Raw genomic sequence first — 18,646 nt, 5'->3', positions numbered from 1 at the left:
TTTTCCTGTTGCGGCTGCGCTCTCGGTTCCCTTCAGCACCCTCGTGGGTGAGGCGGGGGGGAGGGAGGGAGGATTCAGGACGCAGGAAACGACGCCCCCGCCTGTCAACCGCATCCAACCACTGCGCATGCGCCTCCTCTCCTGGCTGTCTGCGAACCAAGACCTTCCGGCCCTAGGCCGCTTCCGGGTTCCCCGCCATCGCCCCTCCCCCCCCCGCAAGCTGACAAGCCCCCTCCTCCCAGGGAGACCCCAGGGAGGAAAGCTGAAATAAAACTTTTTTTATTCAGAAAAGGTTACAAAGCACACGAGAGACGCACAGACACAAAAATCAGCAAAACAATTAAAAAAAATACGAAGAAGGTGTGTGGGGGAGACCGCCCCTCACTTCCGGTTGCTGGAGGCCGTGCCGATGACGCACTCGTTCACCTGCAAGGCAGAGCCGGGGGGGGGCGGGGGGGGGCGTGATGTCAGCTGCTTTGCCCCCCCCCTCACGCCCCACCCTCTCTCTCCCCCCCTCCCCCCTTGCGCATCGGGCCCCCAGCGCCCCCACTTACTTTTCTAGCGAAGCGAAGGGAGTTCAGGGACTCGGCAAAGTTCTCCTCCAGGGGGGAGATGTTCACAAACATCAGCCTGGGGGGAAAAGAGGGCAAAGCGGGCCCTGTGAATCGGGGCCCCTCCCGGGCAGAGTCCCCTCCCGGCCCCAGAGGAGCCACTCACATTTTGGAGCTGCCGCCCAGCGAGTTCTGGAGCAGGTAGGTCAGCTTGCTGTTGCGATAAGGGATGTGGGCCTCCTGCAGAAAGGGGGGCAGGAGTGGGGGGGGGGTCAGGCGCGATGATGCTCCTCCTCCTCCTGGCCCAGCCGGGGCGGAGGAGGCGGGGCGGAGAGGACACCCCAGCTGCTTCCGCCCCACCTCCTCCCGCCTTTCGTGTCAGAGGGGCTCCCGCTACCTTGTTGCTGAGGGCGGTGATGACCAGGCCCAGGGTGGAGAGGCTGGCGTTGATGGCCTGGGTCTCCTTCAGCCGCTCCCCCGTGGATAGAGACTTGTCCAGCCGCTCGCTGCCCGCCAGGTCCACTAAGCTCAGCACAGCTGCAGGACCAGGGAGAGCAGGTCAGCAGGTCTCCGTCAGAAGCGGGGCTCGACAAGGCCCGGGGCCAATTTGATGTCTGCACCACCCCACCCAGGCCTCCACTCACAGGAGGTGTGGAGCCCCCGCTTGGCGTTCGTGCCCTCCACGCGGAGCTGGAAGAGGCTGTGACTGCGGGAGGAGTGCTCATTCAGGTTGGTCCTGGCCACGGAGCGATGGGCTTTGGCCATCAGCAGCAGCCTCCGGACCTGGCAAGGGCAGGGGAAAGGAGGAAGGTGATGGTGGTGATGATAAGGGCGCTGCTGGGCCGGTCCCAGAAGCCTTGCTGGGCCGGGGGAAGAGGCACAGGAGACAGGGCCCCAGGGAGCAGCTCCCTTCTGAGGGGAGGGGGAGGAGGGTTTTCCCGCACAGTACCTCCTCCTCAGAAGAGACGGGGATGCAGGAGAGGTTGGGGACGTGCAGTTCCTCTGTGAGCTGGCTCACTCGCCGGATCTCCAGCTCCCCATTCTGCTCTGGCCGCAGCACCAAAAGATCCCGCAGTGATTCATTGTAGATCTCCAGGAAGTTGGCTGTGAATTGGTACTGGGGGGGCGGGGGGAGGCGAGAGAATTAGCCCTCCCCCTCCCAGGGGAGGCAGGCCGGTTTCAGGGAATGGGGGCTCAGCCAGGCCCAGAAAACCCAGAGTTCATTTCTGTTTTTGTTGGCCGGGATGATTTGAATGCCATTTACAAGAGACCCATATAATTCAGAGGGGGCTTCCCCTGGGCCCCTGCCTCACCTTCCACCCCTTGGCCTCCAGCTCACGGGAGGCTGCGAAGATCTGTCGCACGGCCCGAGGAATCATGCCTGCTGTTTCGGAGCCCAGGTCATCAGGACCCTCCATCGTGTACGTCTTACCGCTGCCCGTTTGCCCATAGGCGAAAATGCAGACATGATACCCATCCAAGGCTGACTGGCAGAACAGAAGAAGAAGAAGAGCGCCCAGGAGGGTGAATGCCTGGCTAAGGGGGGGAAGAGGGTGGTGCCCCCCGCCACCCACCAGGCCCCCACCTGAACAAGCAGGGAGATTTCCTCAAAGACGCTCTCCTGAGAACTGGACGGAGGAAACACCCGGTCAAAGGTGAAGTCATAGGTGATGTCCTCCTTGCGCTCACGGCCAACGTGAGACTGCAGGGGTGGGGGTAGTGAGAAACAGGTCACTTTGTGAGAGATGCCCCCCCACAGCAAAGCTATTTATTCCTCCCCCTGGGCTCATCCCAAATGCCTGCCTACCTGCCTCCCTCCTGCCATTCCTCCCCGCATGGTGGGCTACAGGTGTCTCCCCGCTATCCTTGTTTGTGTGTGTGTGTGTGTGTGTAAGGGAGGCGAAGGTACCTCTTCTGCCCTGGAGAGCACAAGGCTCTTGTTGTTGTCAGCCGGGAAGCGCAGGTGGCTGGCAGCCTTCTGGGCCTGCCTCTCGCTGGCCAGCAAGGGCCGCACTCGGCAGAAGACACGGATGTTCCCCTAGAAGACCAGAGCAAAGGAGTGGGGCGGGTCAGGCAGCCCCTCGGACAGGGGCATCTCTCCCCCCACCCCCACAGGCAGCTGCGTTCCCACCTTCAGCTCCTGCAGTGCGTTGTGCAGGCAGCGTCGCTCCATCTCTCCCTGGTGGAGCTGCTCCTCCAGCACCTCCAGCCGGGCCATCAGCCTCTCGTTCAGCTGCCATTGCCCGGCCAGGCTCTCTTTGGCCAGCAGCAACTCTTCCTGTACAGCAAGGAGGGGTGAGTCTACTGAGCCTCGTCTGGCTGCCCCCTCCCTCCCCGCCAACAGGAGGCAGATTCAGCAGGCTGTCCCTCTCCCCAAAAGCTTTCCTGGCAAGGCAGAGGAAGCAAAGTGGGGGGGGGGGTTGCAGACTCTTCTCGCCTTCTCTGGAGCTTTGCCTTGGGGTGGGGGCGCTTCGCATAGCCAGCCTTGGCCAGAGGGAGGAAGACCCAATTGCGTAATGGACCCTGACCAGAGTTGAAGGGAGGCCAGCAGAGCCAGGCAGAAAAAGGGCACAAACTCCAGCTTCAAGTCTGGATCTGGCTTTTGCCCTGCCTTTTCTGCTCTGCCGCCCCCCCCCCCCCCCCCACCCTGGGCCTGTGGCCTGTTTACAGCATTACAAATGTCTGAAAGCAGCCACTTGACAAGGCCAGAGGGAGGAAAGCAGCCTTGGTCAGTATGGGGATCACCACCTTCCGGGTGAAAATGGTGCAACACCCCTCTCACCCCACCCTACCAAGGTTTGCTTGGCCCAGGAGAGGCAGCAACCAGAGAAGAGGCTCAGGGGCGGCAAAAGGAGGACTGGAGGCCGAACAGGAAGCCAGTTTGGGAAAAGGCAGCCCCACATGCAGTATGTGCTCCCACCTACACCCTCAGTTATTGCTTACAAACGAAGGATTCAGTGAGCTGTGTGTGTGAAAGTACTTGTGCAAAATTTGGCTGTGTTGTGGTCAATAAAGCTCGAAGGGCAAACAAACAGAATTGTTTATTACCTCACGAAAAAGCACAGATCGGTGCAGAACTAATCCTAACCCTCCACAATTGCAAGACAGACTGACTTTACCTGCCTTTATCAAGATGCTGTCCACGGCTGTCCAGGGAGGGAGCGAGCCAGGACCCGCCTAGAAGGCCCAGCCCGCCCTCTCACCTCTCTGGCCTTCAGCCGGACTGCTTGCTCTCGGCTGCCCTCCGTGACTTCCCGGTTGAGGGCCTCCAGCTGCCCGATCCTCTGAGCTTGGCTCTGGCACCTTTCTTCCAGCCGCTCTTCCTTCTCGAGCAGCTCAGACACTTTCCGGCCGCTCTCCCTGGCCTGGTCTCGGCAGACCTGCAGTTCCGAAGCCAGCAGACTGCAGAAGGCCATCGGGAAGGTTAAGACCAGCACCTGGGCACCCGCAGCTCCCAGCCGCTGCCCTGGACCGCAGGCACCTTCTCCTCCTCCTCACCTGGCCCGGCCACTCAGCTCCCCGTTGCGGCCGGTGGCCTCCGTCAGCTCCTGCTGCAGCCCCCCCAGCTGGCTCTTCAGGGCCTCGTTCTCCCCCGCCAGCCCCTGGACCCTCTCCTTGTAGGCCCCCACCTTGGCCTGGAGGTCGCTGATCTGCCCCTTCAGGTCCCAGGGGGCTCGCTTCCGCTCCCTTCCGCCCGCAGGGGCAGCTGGAGGTCCTGGGGGGAGGGGAGGAAAAGCCCGGGTGAGGAGGGGGCTTAAGGGCTGCAGGGGGCGTGGGGGGGGGGAAGCTCGCTCAGGGCTGCCTTACCTGGCTTGGGAGCCGCCCGGCAGTTCAGCCCTGCAAGCAGAGCGGAGAGAGGTTGAGAGGAGCCCCAACTGCCCCCCCCTCCAGTCCCCTTCCCTTCCCTGCCCTCCCCCAGCCCGCCCATGCCCACCTGCGGAAGAGGCGGCTGGGAGGCCGGCGATGGTCGCCCTGGCCGAGGACCGGCGTCGTCCTGCGGGGGGAGAGACGGAGAGGGAGGAGCCGTTCGCAGGCGCCCAGAGGGAGAGACCGGGAACGGGGCTGCTGACTTACCGGAGACGCGCAGAAGGCCGCGGGGCGCCGCGGGGGCCGCTCGGGGCCGGGACTCTCCGGGGGCCGCACTCGCCGCCTGGGACGCCGCGCCCTTCGCTCCCGGGGCCGGCCCGGTGCGCGCCCGTTTCTGCGGGGAAGAAGAGGGTCAGGAGGCGTCCCCGGGAGACCCCTCCCCACTCCCACGCGCGGCCCCGAGCCTCACCTGGCACTCCGGGGGCGCGTTCTCGTCCGCCGCGGCGGCGCGCTTCCCCCGCAAGCCCGGCCGGGGCAGCCGGGAGTCGCCGGGAGCCGCATTGACGGTCAAGTGCTGCCGGGAAGCCGCCCGGTCCATCGCCAGAGGATCCGGCTTCACTGGCGCATCCCGAGCGGGCCCGATCGACGCCGCGCTCTGCACAGGCTCAGGGGCGCGGAAGACGCCGCTCGCCGCTCTCGCCGCCCGGGCAACGTCTGAGGGATTCGAACCAGCTCCCGTCGGGACACGCGCGCCGGAGCCAATGGGCGACCCGCGCCGCGCTCGTCCCGCCCCGGCAGACGACCAATCGCGTGAGGATGTCGCCGGCCCGCGTTCCCCTCCCGCCCCTTTGGAAGGCGGGACCCGACGGCTCCTGTGCGTGCGCGCGCCTCCCGCCCGCCTGGAAGGAAGCGCCGCCCACCCCGCACGGGCGCCAGGCAGGCCGGGACGGAGGGGCGGGGCCAGCCCGGGGGCGGGGCCGGAGGGCTCACCCAGGGTTCCGCCCCTCCTCCGACCGAAAGGGGCGGGGCCGGTTGCGTTTGCTCGCACCGCAGGCAGCAGCCCCACCGGTGCCGCCCGCCCTCCCGCCGCCCGCCGCTGGCCTCCTGCCCAATCCGGGGACGCCGGAGGCCGCGCCCGGCCGGCCCGAAGGTCGCGTAAGGGCGCCGGCGGGACTCCGGGGCTCCTCCGACGACTGCGTCACTAGCGCGGGGGCCTCCCGCCAGCGGCCATCCCGGCAGCTCTTGGGCGGAGGAGGCGATGTGATGGCGAGCGAGCCTCCCGTCGCCGCCGCCGCCGCCGCCGCCGCCCCCCGCGGCACCCGCAGCAGCGCCCGCCTGACCTCCGGCCCCTGGAAGCGCCCGGCCCGGCCCGCCGCCGCCTCCCCCCCGCCCGGCCCCGGCGCCTCCCCCGCCGGCTGGCCCCGCTTCTGGGAAGGGCAGGACGTGCTGGCGCGCTGGACCGACGGGCTGCTCTACCTGGGCACCATCAAGAAGGTCAGCCGCCCCGCCCCTCCGGCCCTGGGGGGAGGGGCGCTGGACACTGGCCCTGCCGGACCTCGCTGACCCTCTCCCCCCCCCCCCGCAGGTGGACGCCCTCCGGCAGGTCTGCCTGGTGCAGTTCGAGGACGACTCCCAGTTCCTGGTCCTGTGGAAGGACATTAACCCGGGTTGGTGCTGCTCTCCCCACCCCCAAAGGGACTCCCTCTCCCGGCTGGGGGAAAAGGGGGGAGAAAAGCTGGCCAAGACCCCCCCCCCGCCCACCAGGCGTCCAGTGACCCCTTTCCCTCCGCAGCGGCCGTCCCGGGCGAACAGCCCTCCTGCAGCGTCTGCCGCTCCGACACCTCCAGCCCCGAGAACCGCCTGGTCAGGTGCGACAAGTGCAGCCACGGTGAGTGCCGCGGGGGTCGGGGGAGCAACAGTGGAGGTGTGGGTGGGAGGGTCCATCCTTCAGGCCCCCCCTTTAACCCCGGTGCTCTCCTGCAGTTTACCACCAGGAATGCCACCTGCCCCGCGTGCTCAGCGACGTCGCCTGGACGTGCCGGCAATGTGTCTTTGCCGTGGCCACCAAGGTGAGGCAGGGTCAACTGGGTCCTCTCGTGTGTCCCCCCAAGTAACAGCCCTCCTTGGCCTTGCTGGTCTCGGGGTCTCCCTTCTCCCTGGCAGAGACGGCAGGCCTGGCACCCCACATGCTCCTGCCTGCTCAGTCTCAGCCCTCCCTGTTCCCCACCTGAGCCTGGCCTTCCTCTCTCGCCCTGCAGCGCGGGGGGGCCCTGAAGAAGGGGCCCTACGCCAAGGCCATGCTGGCCATGAAGCTGGTGCTGCCCTACCAGCTGAAGTCCCTCGACTGGGATGCCGAGCACCTGACCAACCGGCAGCAGTGCTACTGCTACTGCGGAGGCCCCGGCGAGTGAGTGCATGCCCTGCTGGGGGGTTGCAATGGGGGGCAGGATAGCTGTCCTACCTGGAAGGGAGGAGACAGCCTGGTCGATCCAGGAAGGCTCAGTGGAAGTGGGATGGCGGGGGCTCAGGTGGGGGACTGCCCTGGCCTGGAGTGGTCCCAAAGCCGGGACGGGACGGGGGGGACTGAGGCCCCGATGCCGTAGTCCGACCTTCCTCCTTTCCCTCCCGCCGGCCCAGGTGGAACCTCAAAATGTTGCAGTGCTGCCGTTGTGGGCAGTGGTTCCACGAGGCCTGCACCCAGTGTCTCAGCAAGCCCCTCCTGTACGGGGACAGGTGAGCTCTTGACTTGGGAGATGTGAGGGAGGGCAATTGGGGGGGGGGGCTGACCAGCCACCACTAATCTCTTGAACACTGGGCAGGTTCTACGTCTTTGAATGCTGCGTCTGCACTATGGGCCCCGAGAGCGTCCGGCGCCTGGCCCTGCGTTGGTGAGTCTGGGTGGGGCAGCTGATGGAAAGGGGCTGCTTGGCTGAGGTGAGGTCAGGGGAGCCCCTGGCCCTTCCCCCCCGGCAGCATTGAAGCGCCCCAGCAAAAGAGGTGGGGTTCCCAACCCCGGCACTGGCGGCTGATCTGCTTCGGTCCAAGATGAGGCGGGGGGAGGTGTGTGTTTCTGGGCTTCTCCCAGGGGGTTTTGAGGGGCTTCAGGGTTTGCGTTCGTGTAGATGCTCCCCAGATGCCACTTCTCTGGCTAAGCCTTTCGGTGCCCTCGGTTGCCTCCTTTACGATCAAACGTTGCCTGTGCAGGGCCCGGTGCCACAGGTTCTGATGGCAGCTGTCCTCCCCGGCCAGCAGAGAGCGCCTCCCTCTGTCAAGTTCACAACGGCCGGGGTTGGGGGCTGCTTGTTCTGGTTTTGGAACCAGATGGAGGCGGCCAGTTTCGGGGTGCCACTTTTGAAGGAAACACACGAAGCCCGAGTTGGCTAGTCTCTGTGTGGAACTCTCTGGCTTTGGGAGAGAAATTGAGGCTGGGCCCTGACCCAGGTGGGGCTCCTGCCCCGCAGAGGAGTTTTAAATGGGAGGGGGGGTCGTCGGTGGGGTTTCACAGAGGGCAAAGATCAGCCTCACAAGCCCTTCCACCCCTTGCCGGTGGTGCTGGTGCGGGCTTGGCCTGGGCCCGGCCTTGGGCTGGCGGGCGTCTCTTTCTTACCCAGGTTTTGGCGCCTTTTAGGGTGGACGTGGCCCACCTCATCCTGTATCACCTGAGCATTTGTTGCAAGAAGAAATATTTCGATTTTGAGCGAGAAATCCTGCCTTTCGCCAGCGAGAACTGGGACAGCCTCCTGCTGGGAGAGGTCAGAGCAGGGCCTGTCTGGGAGGTTAGAGGGGGTCACCCGGGGCTGCTGCCTCTTTTGAAGAACCCAGGGCGGCACCTTCCTGTGTGCTCGTGGCACTTGGAGCCACTGAGGAGCAAACTGGTGCTGCCCCAAATGAGGTCCCAGGCTCGGGCCCTTTGGCACTGAATCCCTGTGGGAAAACTCCGTGCAGCGCTAGGCAGCCAACAGCAGGTTGGGAAGTGGACATTCGTGGCATAAGGACAGCTGCCTATAGACACCCCCCCCCGAAGAAGCCTCCCCTACAATCCCCAGTGACCTTTAACCCCAGCGGCCACTGGTTTGGAAGGAGGGATTTCACATATAGCATAAATCCACCCTAGGGATCACAGCCGGGTCTGGGAAGAGCATAGCCTTATGGGCGAGGTTGTCCCGCTTGGCTGGCCGTACTCGTCCAGTTGGTTCCTCAAGGCGTCCACCCTGGGAGGAAGGTTAGCCTGGGGAGGCCATCGTCTTCTGGGCCCCTCAGCTGAATTGGACCCTTTTCTTTGGCCTGGCAATGGGTCCCTGTGGGGGGAAAGGCTGTGCTTCGCATTGGCTGTTGCTCATTGTCCTTGTCCTCCTCGGCCCCCTGCAGCTCTCCGAGACCCCCAAAGGAGAACGGTACAACCAGCTGCTGAGTGCCCTGACCAGCCACAAGGACAGGTAGGCCTTGCTCAGGGTTGTCAGGCACCAACAACTCCGCAAGTGCAGAATTGAGCTGCTGCACTTTGTTGCTCTCTGCCTGTTCACGGGAATCTTCCCAGACTGGGAAATGCCAGATAAGACTCCAAGGCACTTGAAGGGAATCAGATCTTGTGTTTGCGTTCCGTTTGATCCCCCTCCTCCTGACTGGGATGGCTGTTCCCCGAAAGGGCCAAACTCTCCTGGGTCAGACGAAGCTCCTGTGTTTGCACAACATCCTAAGACAGCTACCCTTTGGGGGTTCGGCCTGATGTACAAGCTCAGCCTGCTTGGTTTCATTATTTGAGCCCCAAAATGGGCAGCTCATCTGCGTGAATTAATCCATTTATGCATCTGGTCACATTTAGTCTAAATTTAGGGGGCTTAAGAGAAGCAGTTGCTTACTGAATTTAAGGTTTCAGGGTCTTGCAGGAGCCTCAGGTTGAGCCAATTCAGTAGCCAAGTGGGGGTGAATGCAGAAAATAAGGCTGTTTCAGTGAAGGCTGTCCAGGAGGGTGGAGGGCAAGGGCAGCCGGTGGGTTTCCAGCCCCTCAGGTTTAAAGTGCCCCCCATGGGAACACCAAGATCTAGTTTACAGCACCTGTCGCTGCAGTGAGCTGTGTCCTGTCAATCAAAGTGCATCACTGGTCTTGTGTCACCGGCTGAATGGGGGGTGGGGGCTGCAGCCCCGATGGCAGCCTGGGTTGCAGGGGGGAGCTGTGCTGGTGCTGCCCCCCATCCCTCCTCTCCTCTGTCCCACAGATTCATCTCGGGGAAGGAAATCAAGAAACGAAAGGGGCTCTTTGGTCTGCACCTGCGAGTCCCACCCCCCGCCCCCCAAGCCCCAGAGCACCCTGGGCCACCCCTTCTCTCTGAGAGCAGGTGAGAAGGAGCCCTCTCTGCCCCACTGGCCTCCCCAGCTGTGGGCCTGGGGAGAGAAGGAAGCTGCCTGCCCCCCCCCAGGCTCCTTCCCCCCGGCCCCCCCTCCGTGCTGCACAGATAAGGAGGGCCCCTTACAGCTTGCTTTCAGGGCAGGGCAGGCGTGGGTCGGGGCCGCAGCCCAGGAGGGACAGGTGCCATCGCCCGAAGGCTCCGGGGGCAGCCTTGAGCACGGAGCAGCGCAGCGCCAGGGAGAGGGAGCGACTGGGCAGGGCCCTCACTCAGGTAAGTGGGGGGGAGGGGGTGGCGGGGGAGGGCCACCGGAGGAGGGAGCCATGCTGCCCCCCCCCCGAGGCCCTTCCAATGCTCCTTTTGCACAGGAGCTGGCACAGAGCCCGGTCAGCCCTAACCAGAATTACAGCGGCTACGGCGGCACCTGCAGCACATACAACTTCCGCCGCACCGATGCCCGCTGCCAGGACAGGTGAGGCTGCGGGCAGGGGGCGCAGAGGGCAGGGCCAGCTCACCAGGCTGGCTCCCTCTTGATGTTCTGCTCTCTCTCCTCCCCACCCCCAGCGCTCCGATCCGGATGTTTGCCTCCTTCCATCCCTCGGCCAACACCGCAGGGACCTTGAGGTGAGCAGGGCAGCACAGAGGGGCATGTGGGGCCCCCACAGCATCCCATGGGGCCAGGATGGTGGATTGCAATGGGGAGGGGGGTTTCTGGCCTAGATGGGCATCTGGTGCGCCTGCTTCCCATGGCCGGTGCTTCCAGGCACAGCTGAGACTCTGCGTTGGGCCCCTGCTGCAGTGGTAGGATGTGGTCTGGCAGGGCCCTCTCCCCACTCAGGTGAACCCCCCCATGATTCCTCATGAGCTGGTCCTGGCAGTCAGCCTCCCTCCCTCCCCAAGGGCTGTTGTCAAGGGGCATGGCAAGGCAAAGACCTGCCCACTGATGGAAACTAAGGCTGGGCAGGAGCCTGAATGGGCTAGGGGGTATGCGGGGGACTTTCAGAGCAAACCCCCGGGACCTTTGGAAGCTTCTGGGCCTGTCACGGGGCCACCCTTGCCCTCAGAGCAGGGTGCAGAAATGGGGTGCAGAAGGACTGGCTTCCCCACAGGGGTGCAAGCAACCCTTCCTTTGCACCAGTGAGCGGAGGGCCCGAGGTTGCCTGGGGCCCCTTTGCGAGGGGCCCAATCCTCACACTGGCTCCCTCTCTGGAGAGGCCCTCGAAGGGTCCTTCAGCTGAGTGGCCAGGAGACCCTCCCCAGGATCAGTGCTTCTGCAGAAGCACCACCCGGAGTTGGGGGCCGTCCCGGAAGTCAGAGAGAAGTCCCGGCACGCTGGCGGTCCTTTCCACTGGGTCCGGTCACAGGACTCGCACCCCACCTGGGCAGGAAGGTCCCCAAATCAACTGGGGTGCCCACCGCCACTTGCTCCAGTCCTGGCAATGCCACCACGCAGGGTACTGAAGCTGCCACAGGATGTCTGTGGAGCTGGGACGCCCGTGTTCCGGATGGGATGCACCCCAACGGCTGACGGGGCTCCGAGGTATACCCCAGGACAGAGATCAGCCAGACCCCACCCACCTTTTCTTTTTCTTCCAGGGTGGGAAGCCTCCACAGAGGGGCCCTCCAGGGGGGCTCTGTCAGGGGGCCACACCACTGGACATTGGTGGTGGGAGGGGCTGCCACTAATCACTCCCTCTTCTCTTGCAGCAGAAGCGGTGAGCCCCCCCTTGATACTTGCGTGGCAGCCACCCCCGCCGCAGAGCAGCAGAGTCCGGAACACCCAGCCCCCGCCTTCCTGCCCTGCCCGACACCTCCCCTCAAACGCAGAACCGTGCCCCCTCCCCCGCCCCCTGCCATGCCCTCTGCCCTCTGCGCCCCGGCCAGCAGCAGCTACTATGGGGCGATGGGCCGGCTGGCGCGGGGGGAGGCTGTCCGCATCCTGGCCCGTCGCATCGCCACGGACGGCACCGTCCAGTACCTGGTGGAGTGGGACGGGCGGGGCATGTTTTAGGCTGCCTGCTGGCTGAGTGTGAGACCCCACCTGGAGCCACAAGGACCCCCACCCCCGATTTCCACAGAAAGAAGGGTAGCTGGAGACCTGGGAAAGGGACCCTGGCCGGAGGACCCTGCTACCTTGCCGCCTGCGTTCTCCCGCCCCTCCTCGCCCTCCTGTGGAGCGAAGCCTGAGTTTGTTTATTTTTGTACTGTTTCTGAGTAAAGTTTTTAGGGAGACGGCCGAGAGGGGCAGGGCATGGCTTCCGGGGGGGGGGGGGCTGCTTGCCTCTTCCCCCTCCCCATTGCTGACTTTGTTCAAGACGCCGCTGCCCCTCCTCGCACCCCCTCCAGTTCACAGCCAGAGGCTGAATAAAGAGCTTCAGTGAAACTCGGGTGCCGCAATTTCTTCCAGGATGGGGCCCCAGCCATGGAACTGCAGCTGCCGAGGGGGGTCCAGCCAGCCCCCCTCCCCGTCCCACACAAGACGCAAGGAGGCCCCAGGACAATTGCAGACAGAAACGAGAGCCTGAAACTCCCTGGGGTTTTATTGTGGGCACAGGCTGATCAAGGGCCCATCACTCCGGGGCCACGGCCTCTTCCACCCATCGCAAGTACGGGGGGTTTCCCTGCTGGATGGGGACGGAGATCACCTCGGCCACTTCGTAGGGGTGCACCGACCTGCAAGCCAAAGGGGGGGATTTGATGTAGACACTGAGTTCCCTCCCCCCATCATCCCCCCATCTGCCAGAGGAGAGGGGGGGCTCTGCCTTACCGGACATACTCTGCCAGCGCCGAGACCCGGGAGCTGCGTGTTTTGATCATCTGGGGGGGGGGGGGGACAGAGAGACCAGCTGTGAAGGAGCCCCAAATCTGCAGGCAGGGCTCTATGAAACTGGCAGGAGGAGAAAAGCCTGCCCTGCCATTGGAGCCCCTTCCCCAATTCCTTGGCCAAACTATCCCTGCTGCTGCTGCAAGTGCCCCATGCAAAGCCCGGCATGTTTTGAGCTCACAGAGTTGCGGTTTCAAGGGGGGGTCCAATGGATGTTGGGGGGATTCAGATCAACTTGGGTTTGTTGGCCACGGGGGAGGGGCGCAGGGCACCTTCCACAACCCCCACAGAAGGTCCCCGGGGGTAGGGGGCCTCGAGGGCTGCAAACCACACACACCCCCCGGGCTGCCGCCCACACCGGCAAGAGGGTGGGTGAAGGCGGCTCTTCCCACGGGGGAAGTCCCGCACCCCGCCAGGAAAGGCCCCCACTCACAAGCAGCACCTCGGCGTCCTCCTCGACGGCGCCCTTCCACCGGTAGCTGCAAGAGACGCGGAGGGGAGCTGAGCCTGACGCTCCCTTCCCCGAGCCCCCGAGCCCCCACGGGAGACTCACATGGAGGTGACGTGGGGCAGGACGTTCACGCAGGCCGCCAGCCGCCGCTCCACCAGGGCCCTGCGGACACCAACCATCAGGACCGGCCGCCGCCAGCAGACCTGCCCCCCGCCCCCCGCCGCCCCTCCCCGCCCCGCCCCCCGCCCCCCTCCCCCCGCCGCCCACCTGGCGATGTCCTTGGCCACCGTCTCGTTGGGGCAGGTGACGAAGGCGGCCGAGAGGAGGCCCGTCCCCGGCGGAGAAGAAGGGGGCTCGGCCGCCATGGAGGAGGAGGAGGAGGCGGAGAAGAGGCGCCCGGAGAGCCGCTGCAGCGCCGACACCATCAGCAGCGCCAGCAGCAGCGCCGCCACCTGCGGGGAGGAGGAGGAGAGCCGGGCGGCGGGTCGGGGGTCGCGGAGGAGCGGCAACCCCCCCCCCGCCCCGGCCCCCACCCAGCCCCTCCCCCGGTGCGGCCCTTACCCCGCAGGCGCCCGCGGGGAAATGCAGCCGGGAGGCCGCCCCTCTGGACGGGCATCGAGGGCCTCCCCTCCCTCCCTCCCCACACACCCCGCTTTTCCCAGCGGGGGCTGCTTCGGAGGCTCCGCTACCTGCTTCCTGTCGCGTCCGCCACGAGGTTGCGCCGTCAGACGGAAGTGCGGCGGGTGCATCGCCCGAGGGAGCCTGGGCGGGTCCAGGGGGCGCCAAGCTGCCCTCGGAGGCCCCCGTCCCCTTCCTTGCCCCCCCTCCCTGCCCTTCCACGCCGAGGAGGCCCCGGGTGGGGGGGGAACTACAGTCGCTGCTTCGGTTGGATAGTTGCCTGCTTTGATCGTCCGGTGCAACAGTTGAAATAAAGCAATAATAACGTTTGGGGTGCGAAGCCCCCCCCCCAATCAGCTCACTGGCCGCCCTCCCCAAACATTGCCCCGGTTCCAAATCTCCTCCTGCCGCCGATCCCTCTGGTCATCCGGCTGCCCTGGAAGTGAGCCGCGTTTGAGGAGGGGGGCGTCCTGAATGAGACCCTCGCCCTTCCGATGCAGCCGGCAGGCCCTTGGCTCCTTTGGGTCAATGCCTGGGGGGGGAGGGGCTGTTGGGGGTGGCCCTCGCTAGTCTGGATGGGGCTGTTAGCTGGGGGTCTGAACCTGGGTTAGGGTTTCCGGGCTCTCCTCTGGGTTGGGGGGCCTGCCTTCTCTCCAAACCGAGCTGGGTGAGGGTCCCCAGACCTTTCGGCTTCTGGTCTTGGGGGTGTCCCCATCTCCTTGGCCCCCAGCACCATCTGGGAGCAATAAGGCCACACACACACCCCGCCCCATCCCACCCCAAACATCTGGGCCAGGGACCCTTGTCCTGATCAGACCTTCTGTTTCTCCTCTGTGCTCAGGAGTGGCTGGTGGAGGCTGCCTTGACCGCGGGGCTTTTCCCTCCCTGAAGAGGCCGGGCAGGTGTCCCCCGCTCCTTCCCTTGAGCAAAATGTACCTGGGGTTCCTTGGCCTATTTATTTATTTATTTATTTGTCTGTCTGTCTAGAAAATGTATATAGGGCCACCAATCTCAGGAATGTGATTCTGGGCAGGCAAAACAAAGCAAAAAAAAATTCAAATAACCATTGAAAACAGTAAGGCAGCTCCCCCTGTGGAGGGGGTGGGGTCTCCTGGGACGGCCTGGATACTCCCCCCCCTTCATTCCTAGAGGGGTTGCATTGAGGGCCAACTGGGTCTCGGGTCCAGGATTAACATATTGCCATTTGTTGACTTGGTACCTTAACCAAACTAGCTCTGTTGTATCTGTTTTTAAGGATTTTGTTTTGTGTTGTATGCCGTCCAGAGTCTGTTGGAGTTGGCAGCTATAATACATTATTATTATTGTTGTTATTGTTATTATTTTGTTATTATTCATTGCACAGTCAGTCAGATGTTCGGACTGGGTTTGGCATTTTTGTCAAAGGACCTGGGATAGGCAAATCCGGATGTTTGATGGTGTTACAGGTATCGTCCCAGGATGGAAGCCGCCTTCTGCAATTGACTGATGGAGAATTTGTCAATGCCAACAGTGTTCAAGTGGTGCTCCAGTTGTTTTGGGACTGCACCCAAGGAGCCTGTTACTACTGCTATTGCCCTTGCTTGCCTTTGCCACAGTTGTTCTCTTTCTATTTGTAGATCTTTGTATTTTGTTATTTTCTCCAATTCTTTCTCTTCTCTTTTGCTTTCTCCAGGCACTGCCCCATCCACCATCCAGATTTTTTTGTCTTTCTCATCAACAACTTTTAAGTCCAGAGTTATGTGGCAGGTGCTAAGATGCTAAGAGTTTGGAAAAACTGCCGAGAAGAGCAACTAAGATGATTAAAGGCCTGGAGACAAAAACATAGAATGGTTGCAGGAATTGGGTATGGCTGGTCTAGAGAAAAGAAGGAATAGAGGGGACATGATAGCAGTATTTCAGGGTATTTTAGGGGCAGCCCCAAAGAAGAAAAGGAGGGGGGGGGGTCAACCAATTTTCCAAGGCACCAGAAGGCAAGATGAGAAGCAAATGGATGGAAACCAATCAAGGAGAGAAGCAGCTTCTGGAACTGAACACTCAAAACTGTAGAAATGGTGGTAAACTTTAGGAGAAACCCTTCCATACTTCCACGTCTTACAATACTAGACAACACAGTATCAACAGTAGAGACCTTCAAATTTCTAGGTTCTACCCAGGGGTGAAATGTAAAATGTGTTATTACCGGTTCTGTGGGCGTGGCTTGGTGGTGGCGGGGTAATGTGACTGGGTGGGCGTGGCCAATTTTTTTTTTAACTTAAAAGCATTTTTTTTACAGCCTCTTCGGCTGAAGAAAAAATTCTTTTAAAAGTAAAAAAAAAGTAAAAAAAACCTGATGATCGCGTGGCTGAGCTGGGCATGCGGGGGGAGGGGGGGCAGGGATTTTTGCTTCCAGTTCTCCGAACCACATGCTGCCAACGCTACCGGATCAAACGATCCGGTCCAAATCCGGAGCATTTCACCCCTGATATTAGACTTAATTCTAACAGAGATTAAATGATAGAAGGTGTTGAAGATACAGGAACCTTGGGGGCGAGTGACCATGCAACATTGGAATTCAACATTATGCAAGCACAAGCAATAGAACAAAGTCAAACTAGAGTCTTGGACTTTAAGAGAGCTAATTTCAATAAATTTAGAGAAAGCTTGGGAAGAATTCCATGCATGAAAATCTACAAGGGGAAAACAACTCAAGAAGCTTGGGAAATTTTGAAAAATGATATTATAAAAGCCCAGTATAGCAGAATAGAATAGAATAGAATAGAATTTTTTATTGGCCAAGTGTGATTGGACACACAAGGAATTTGTCTTGGTGCATATGCTCTCAGTGTACATAAAAGAAAAGATACCTTCATCAAGGTACAACACTTGCAACACTTAATGATCAATCAACCAAAGGAATCAATTGGCCCATTGCTGGAAGAAAGTGGCAAGAAAGTGACAAGCAACAGGGAGAAAGCAGAACTATTTAACTCATTTTTTGCATCTGTCTTTACACAAAGGGAAAAAACAGTCCAACCTATCAAAAACAGCACCACAAAAAACAGATTAGGAACACATGTTAAAATAGGGAAGAAAATGGTAAGTGAGCACCTGTCTACCCTAGACAAGTTTAAATCACCAGGACTGGATGGATTGCACCCCAAGGTTCTGAAGGAATTGGCAGATGAGATTTCAGAACCACTGAATTATATCTTCCAAAGATCCTGGAGCACAGGTGTTGTGACTCGTCCTCCCTCCTCTCCTCAGCCGGGCCCCTCCCGTCTCCAACCGGGCCTGTATCAGACTTGAGTCTGATAATGAAGATGAACAGCCTGTCATGCCTCCAGCCCCGGGCCCTGGCCCCATGCCCGGAGACGATTCCAGGAGTGGAAGGACAAGCCCGACAAATCTCACTCATACAGCGTGTGTTCCTTTAGCTCAGCTGTCAGAGCAGGAAGCCAGCCAGGTATTGGAATTGCTCGGGCCTACTCCTTCTGACCCCTCCCTTTCCCAGAAGCTGCCAGCAGATCCAGCTGAAGACAATTCAGAGTGGGAGGATCTCGCTTCCGGAGATCTGAGAGGCGACACCAGCAGAAGGAAGGGAGGGGCAGGCCTGGATAAATGCTGAGTCATGGAGCCACACCCCACAGCCTATATAAAGGACCTGCTTTTGGCATTCCAACCTTGAGTCAAGCAAAGTCTTATCGAGTTTGCTGATACCGGACCCTATCGCTGAAGTCACAACTTGGACTCCTGCCTGCTTTGATAAACCTCGAAGGAACTTGGCAAGCTGCAGAGGCTTCATTGCCAAGTTTGTTACGGACTTCCTTGACTCGTTCATCGGAGTGGCAGGTGGGACACGACAACAGGGGAACTGCCAGAGGACTGGAAAAGAGCTGATGTAGTTCCCATCTTCAAAAAAGGTAAAAAGATAGATCCAGGAAACTACAGACCTATCAGCCTGACCTCAATAACAGGGAAGATTCTGGAAAAGATAATCAAGCAACGAATCAGTGAACACCTAGAAGCAAACAAAGTAATAACCAAAAGCCAACATGGGTTTGTCATGCGAATGCAATCTTATTGCATTCTTTGACAAAGTGACAAAATTTGTGGACCAGAGGAATGCTGTTGATATAATTTATTTGCACTTCAGTAAGGCTTTTGATAAAGTAGACCAGGGGTCTCCAACCGTGGTCCCTTTAAGACTTGTGGAAGTCCACAAGTCTTAAAGGGACCAAGGTTGGAGACCCCGGAGGTAGACCATAACCTATTACTAGATAAAATAGAAAAATGTGGGTTAGACAGCACCACCACCAGATGGATTCGTAACTGGCTGACCAACCGCACTCAACGTGTAGTCCTCAATATCCACATGGAGGGAAGTATGCAGTGGAGTACCCCAAGGCTCTGTTTTAGGCCCAGTACTCTTCAACATCTTCCTCAATGACTTGGACGAGGGGTAGATGGGGAACTCATCAAATTTGCAGATGACACCAAGCTGGCAGGAATAGCCAACACTCCAGAAGATAGGCTCAAGTTACAGAAAGATCTTGACAGACTTGAACATTGGGCGCTATCTAACAAAATGAAATTCAACAATGAAAAAAGTAAGGTTCTACATTAGGCAAAAAACCGCAAAATGCACAGGTACCATATATGTGGTACCTTGCTCAATAGTAGTACCTGTGAGTGGGATCTTGTAGTGGATAACCATTTAAATATTAGAATAGAATAGAATAGAATAGAATAGAATAGAATAGAATAGAATAGAATAGAATAGAATAGAATAGAATTTTTTATTGGCCAAGTGTGATTGGACACACAAGGAATTTGTCTTGGTGCATATGCTCTCAGTGTACATAAAAGAAAAGATACGTTCATCAAGGTACAACATTTACAACACAATTGATGGTCAATATATCAATATAAATCATAAGGATTGCCAGCAACAAGTTATAGTCATGCAGTCATAAATGGAAAGAGATTGGTGATGGGAACTATGAGAAGATTAATAGTAGTGCAGATTCAGAAAATAGTTTGACAGTGTTGATGGAATTATTTGTTTAGCAGA

At 60.2% G+C, this 18,646-nt stretch overlaps 4 protein-coding genes across 13 annotated transcripts in view; 2 read left to right on the top strand and 2 right to left on the bottom strand.

Moving 5' to 3' along the window:
- Nucleotides 1–263: 263 nt before the first annotated feature.
- On the bottom strand, nucleotides 264–5,090 carry KIFC1 (kinesin family member C1). Of its 4 annotated transcripts, none has more exons than XM_058172173.1 (15): nucleotides 4,828–5,090; nucleotides 4,626–4,752; nucleotides 4,486–4,545; nucleotides 4,359–4,388; nucleotides 4,050–4,266; nucleotides 3,755–3,953; nucleotides 2,683–2,829; nucleotides 2,461–2,589; nucleotides 2,137–2,253; nucleotides 1,865–2,038; nucleotides 1,196–1,334; nucleotides 949–1,088; nucleotides 718–791; nucleotides 555–630; nucleotides 264–426 (listed from the first exon to the last, which is right to left on the bottom strand). In XM_058172173.1, exons 1-15 carry the CDS (start codon nucleotides 4,954–4,956, stop codon nucleotides 382–384), a joined length of 1,803 nt encoding a protein of 600 aa, XP_058028156.1. In that variant the 5' UTR covers nucleotides 4,957–5,090; the 3' UTR covers nucleotides 264–381. The 4 variants fall into 4 exon arrangements, with proteins under 4 accessions (XP_058028156.1, XP_058028153.1, XP_058028155.1 ...); XM_058172170.1 differs by lacking the exon at nucleotides 4,359–4,388 and adding an exon at nucleotides 1,501–1,668; XM_058172172.1 differs by lacking the exons at nucleotides 4,359–4,388; nucleotides 4,486–4,545 and adding an exon at nucleotides 1,501–1,668.
- On the top strand, nucleotides 5,089–12,084 carry LOC131192695 (PHD finger protein 1-like). 4 transcript variants are annotated; one of them, XM_058172104.1, is made up of 15 exons: nucleotides 5,089–5,852; nucleotides 5,944–6,025; nucleotides 6,151–6,246; nucleotides 6,342–6,427; nucleotides 6,617–6,765; nucleotides 6,996–7,091; nucleotides 7,178–7,246; nucleotides 7,987–8,110; nucleotides 8,727–8,794; nucleotides 9,575–9,694; nucleotides 9,832–9,976; nucleotides 10,072–10,175; nucleotides 10,268–10,327; nucleotides 11,157–11,243; nucleotides 11,414–12,084. In XM_058172104.1, the coding sequence occupies exons 1-15, from the start codon at nucleotides 5,175–5,177 to the stop codon at nucleotides 11,712–11,714; spliced, it is 2,265 nt and encodes a 754-aa protein (XP_058028087.1). In that variant the 5' UTR covers nucleotides 5,089–5,174; the 3' UTR covers nucleotides 11,715–12,084. The 4 variants fall into 4 exon arrangements, with proteins under 4 accessions (XP_058028087.1, XP_058028086.1, XP_058028089.1 ...); XM_058172103.1 differs by having other exon boundaries at nucleotides 5,090–5,852; nucleotides 11,411–12,084; XM_058172106.1 differs by lacking the exon at nucleotides 11,157–11,243 and having other exon boundaries at nucleotides 5,092–5,852.
- On the top strand, nucleotides 5,175–11,714 carry LOC131193621 (PHD finger protein 1-like). The gene is made up of 14 exons (XM_058174018.1): nucleotides 5,175–5,852; nucleotides 5,944–6,025; nucleotides 6,151–6,246; nucleotides 6,342–6,427; nucleotides 6,617–6,765; nucleotides 6,996–7,091; nucleotides 7,178–7,246; nucleotides 7,987–8,110; nucleotides 8,727–8,794; nucleotides 9,575–9,694; nucleotides 9,832–9,976; nucleotides 10,072–10,175; nucleotides 10,268–10,327; nucleotides 11,411–11,714. The coding sequence occupies exons 1-14, from the start codon at nucleotides 5,175–5,177 to the stop codon at nucleotides 11,712–11,714; spliced, it is 2,181 nt and encodes a 726-aa protein (XP_058030001.1).
- A 125-nt stretch (nucleotides 12,085–12,209) lies between the features above and the next one.
- Nucleotides 12,210–18,646, bottom strand: part of CUTA (cutA divalent cation tolerance homolog) — a 71,377-nt gene continuing 64,940 nt past the window's right edge. For 2 of the 4 annotated variants that reach the window (XM_058172378.1, XM_058172381.1), the window contains 6 exons: nucleotides 13,540–13,607; nucleotides 13,246–13,430; nucleotides 13,081–13,140; nucleotides 12,961–13,006; nucleotides 12,471–12,520; nucleotides 12,210–12,376 (listed from right to left, as the gene is read on the bottom strand). In XM_058172378.1, coding sequence (XP_058028361.1) covers nucleotides 12,263–12,376; nucleotides 12,471–12,520; nucleotides 12,961–13,006; nucleotides 13,081–13,140; nucleotides 13,246–13,430; nucleotides 13,540–13,594 — 510 coding nt within the window. In that variant the 5' untranslated portion in view covers nucleotides 13,595–13,607 and the 3' untranslated portion in view covers nucleotides 12,210–12,262. Of the gene's footprint in view, nucleotides 12,377–12,470; nucleotides 12,521–12,960; nucleotides 13,007–13,080; nucleotides 13,141–13,245; nucleotides 13,431–13,539; nucleotides 13,608–13,667; nucleotides 13,794–18,646 lie in introns of those variants that run through there. The other 2 variants (XM_058172379.1, XM_058172380.1) reach the window with 2 other exon arrangements.

Source organism: Ahaetulla prasina, chromosome 2, assembly GCF_028640845.1.
Source record: "Ahaetulla prasina isolate Xishuangbanna chromosome 2, ASM2864084v1, whole genome shotgun sequence".
Classification (NCBI taxonomy): domain Eukaryota; kingdom Metazoa; phylum Chordata; class Lepidosauria; order Squamata; family Colubridae; genus Ahaetulla; species Ahaetulla prasina.
This window is presented reverse-complemented; position numbering and strand designations above follow the sequence as displayed.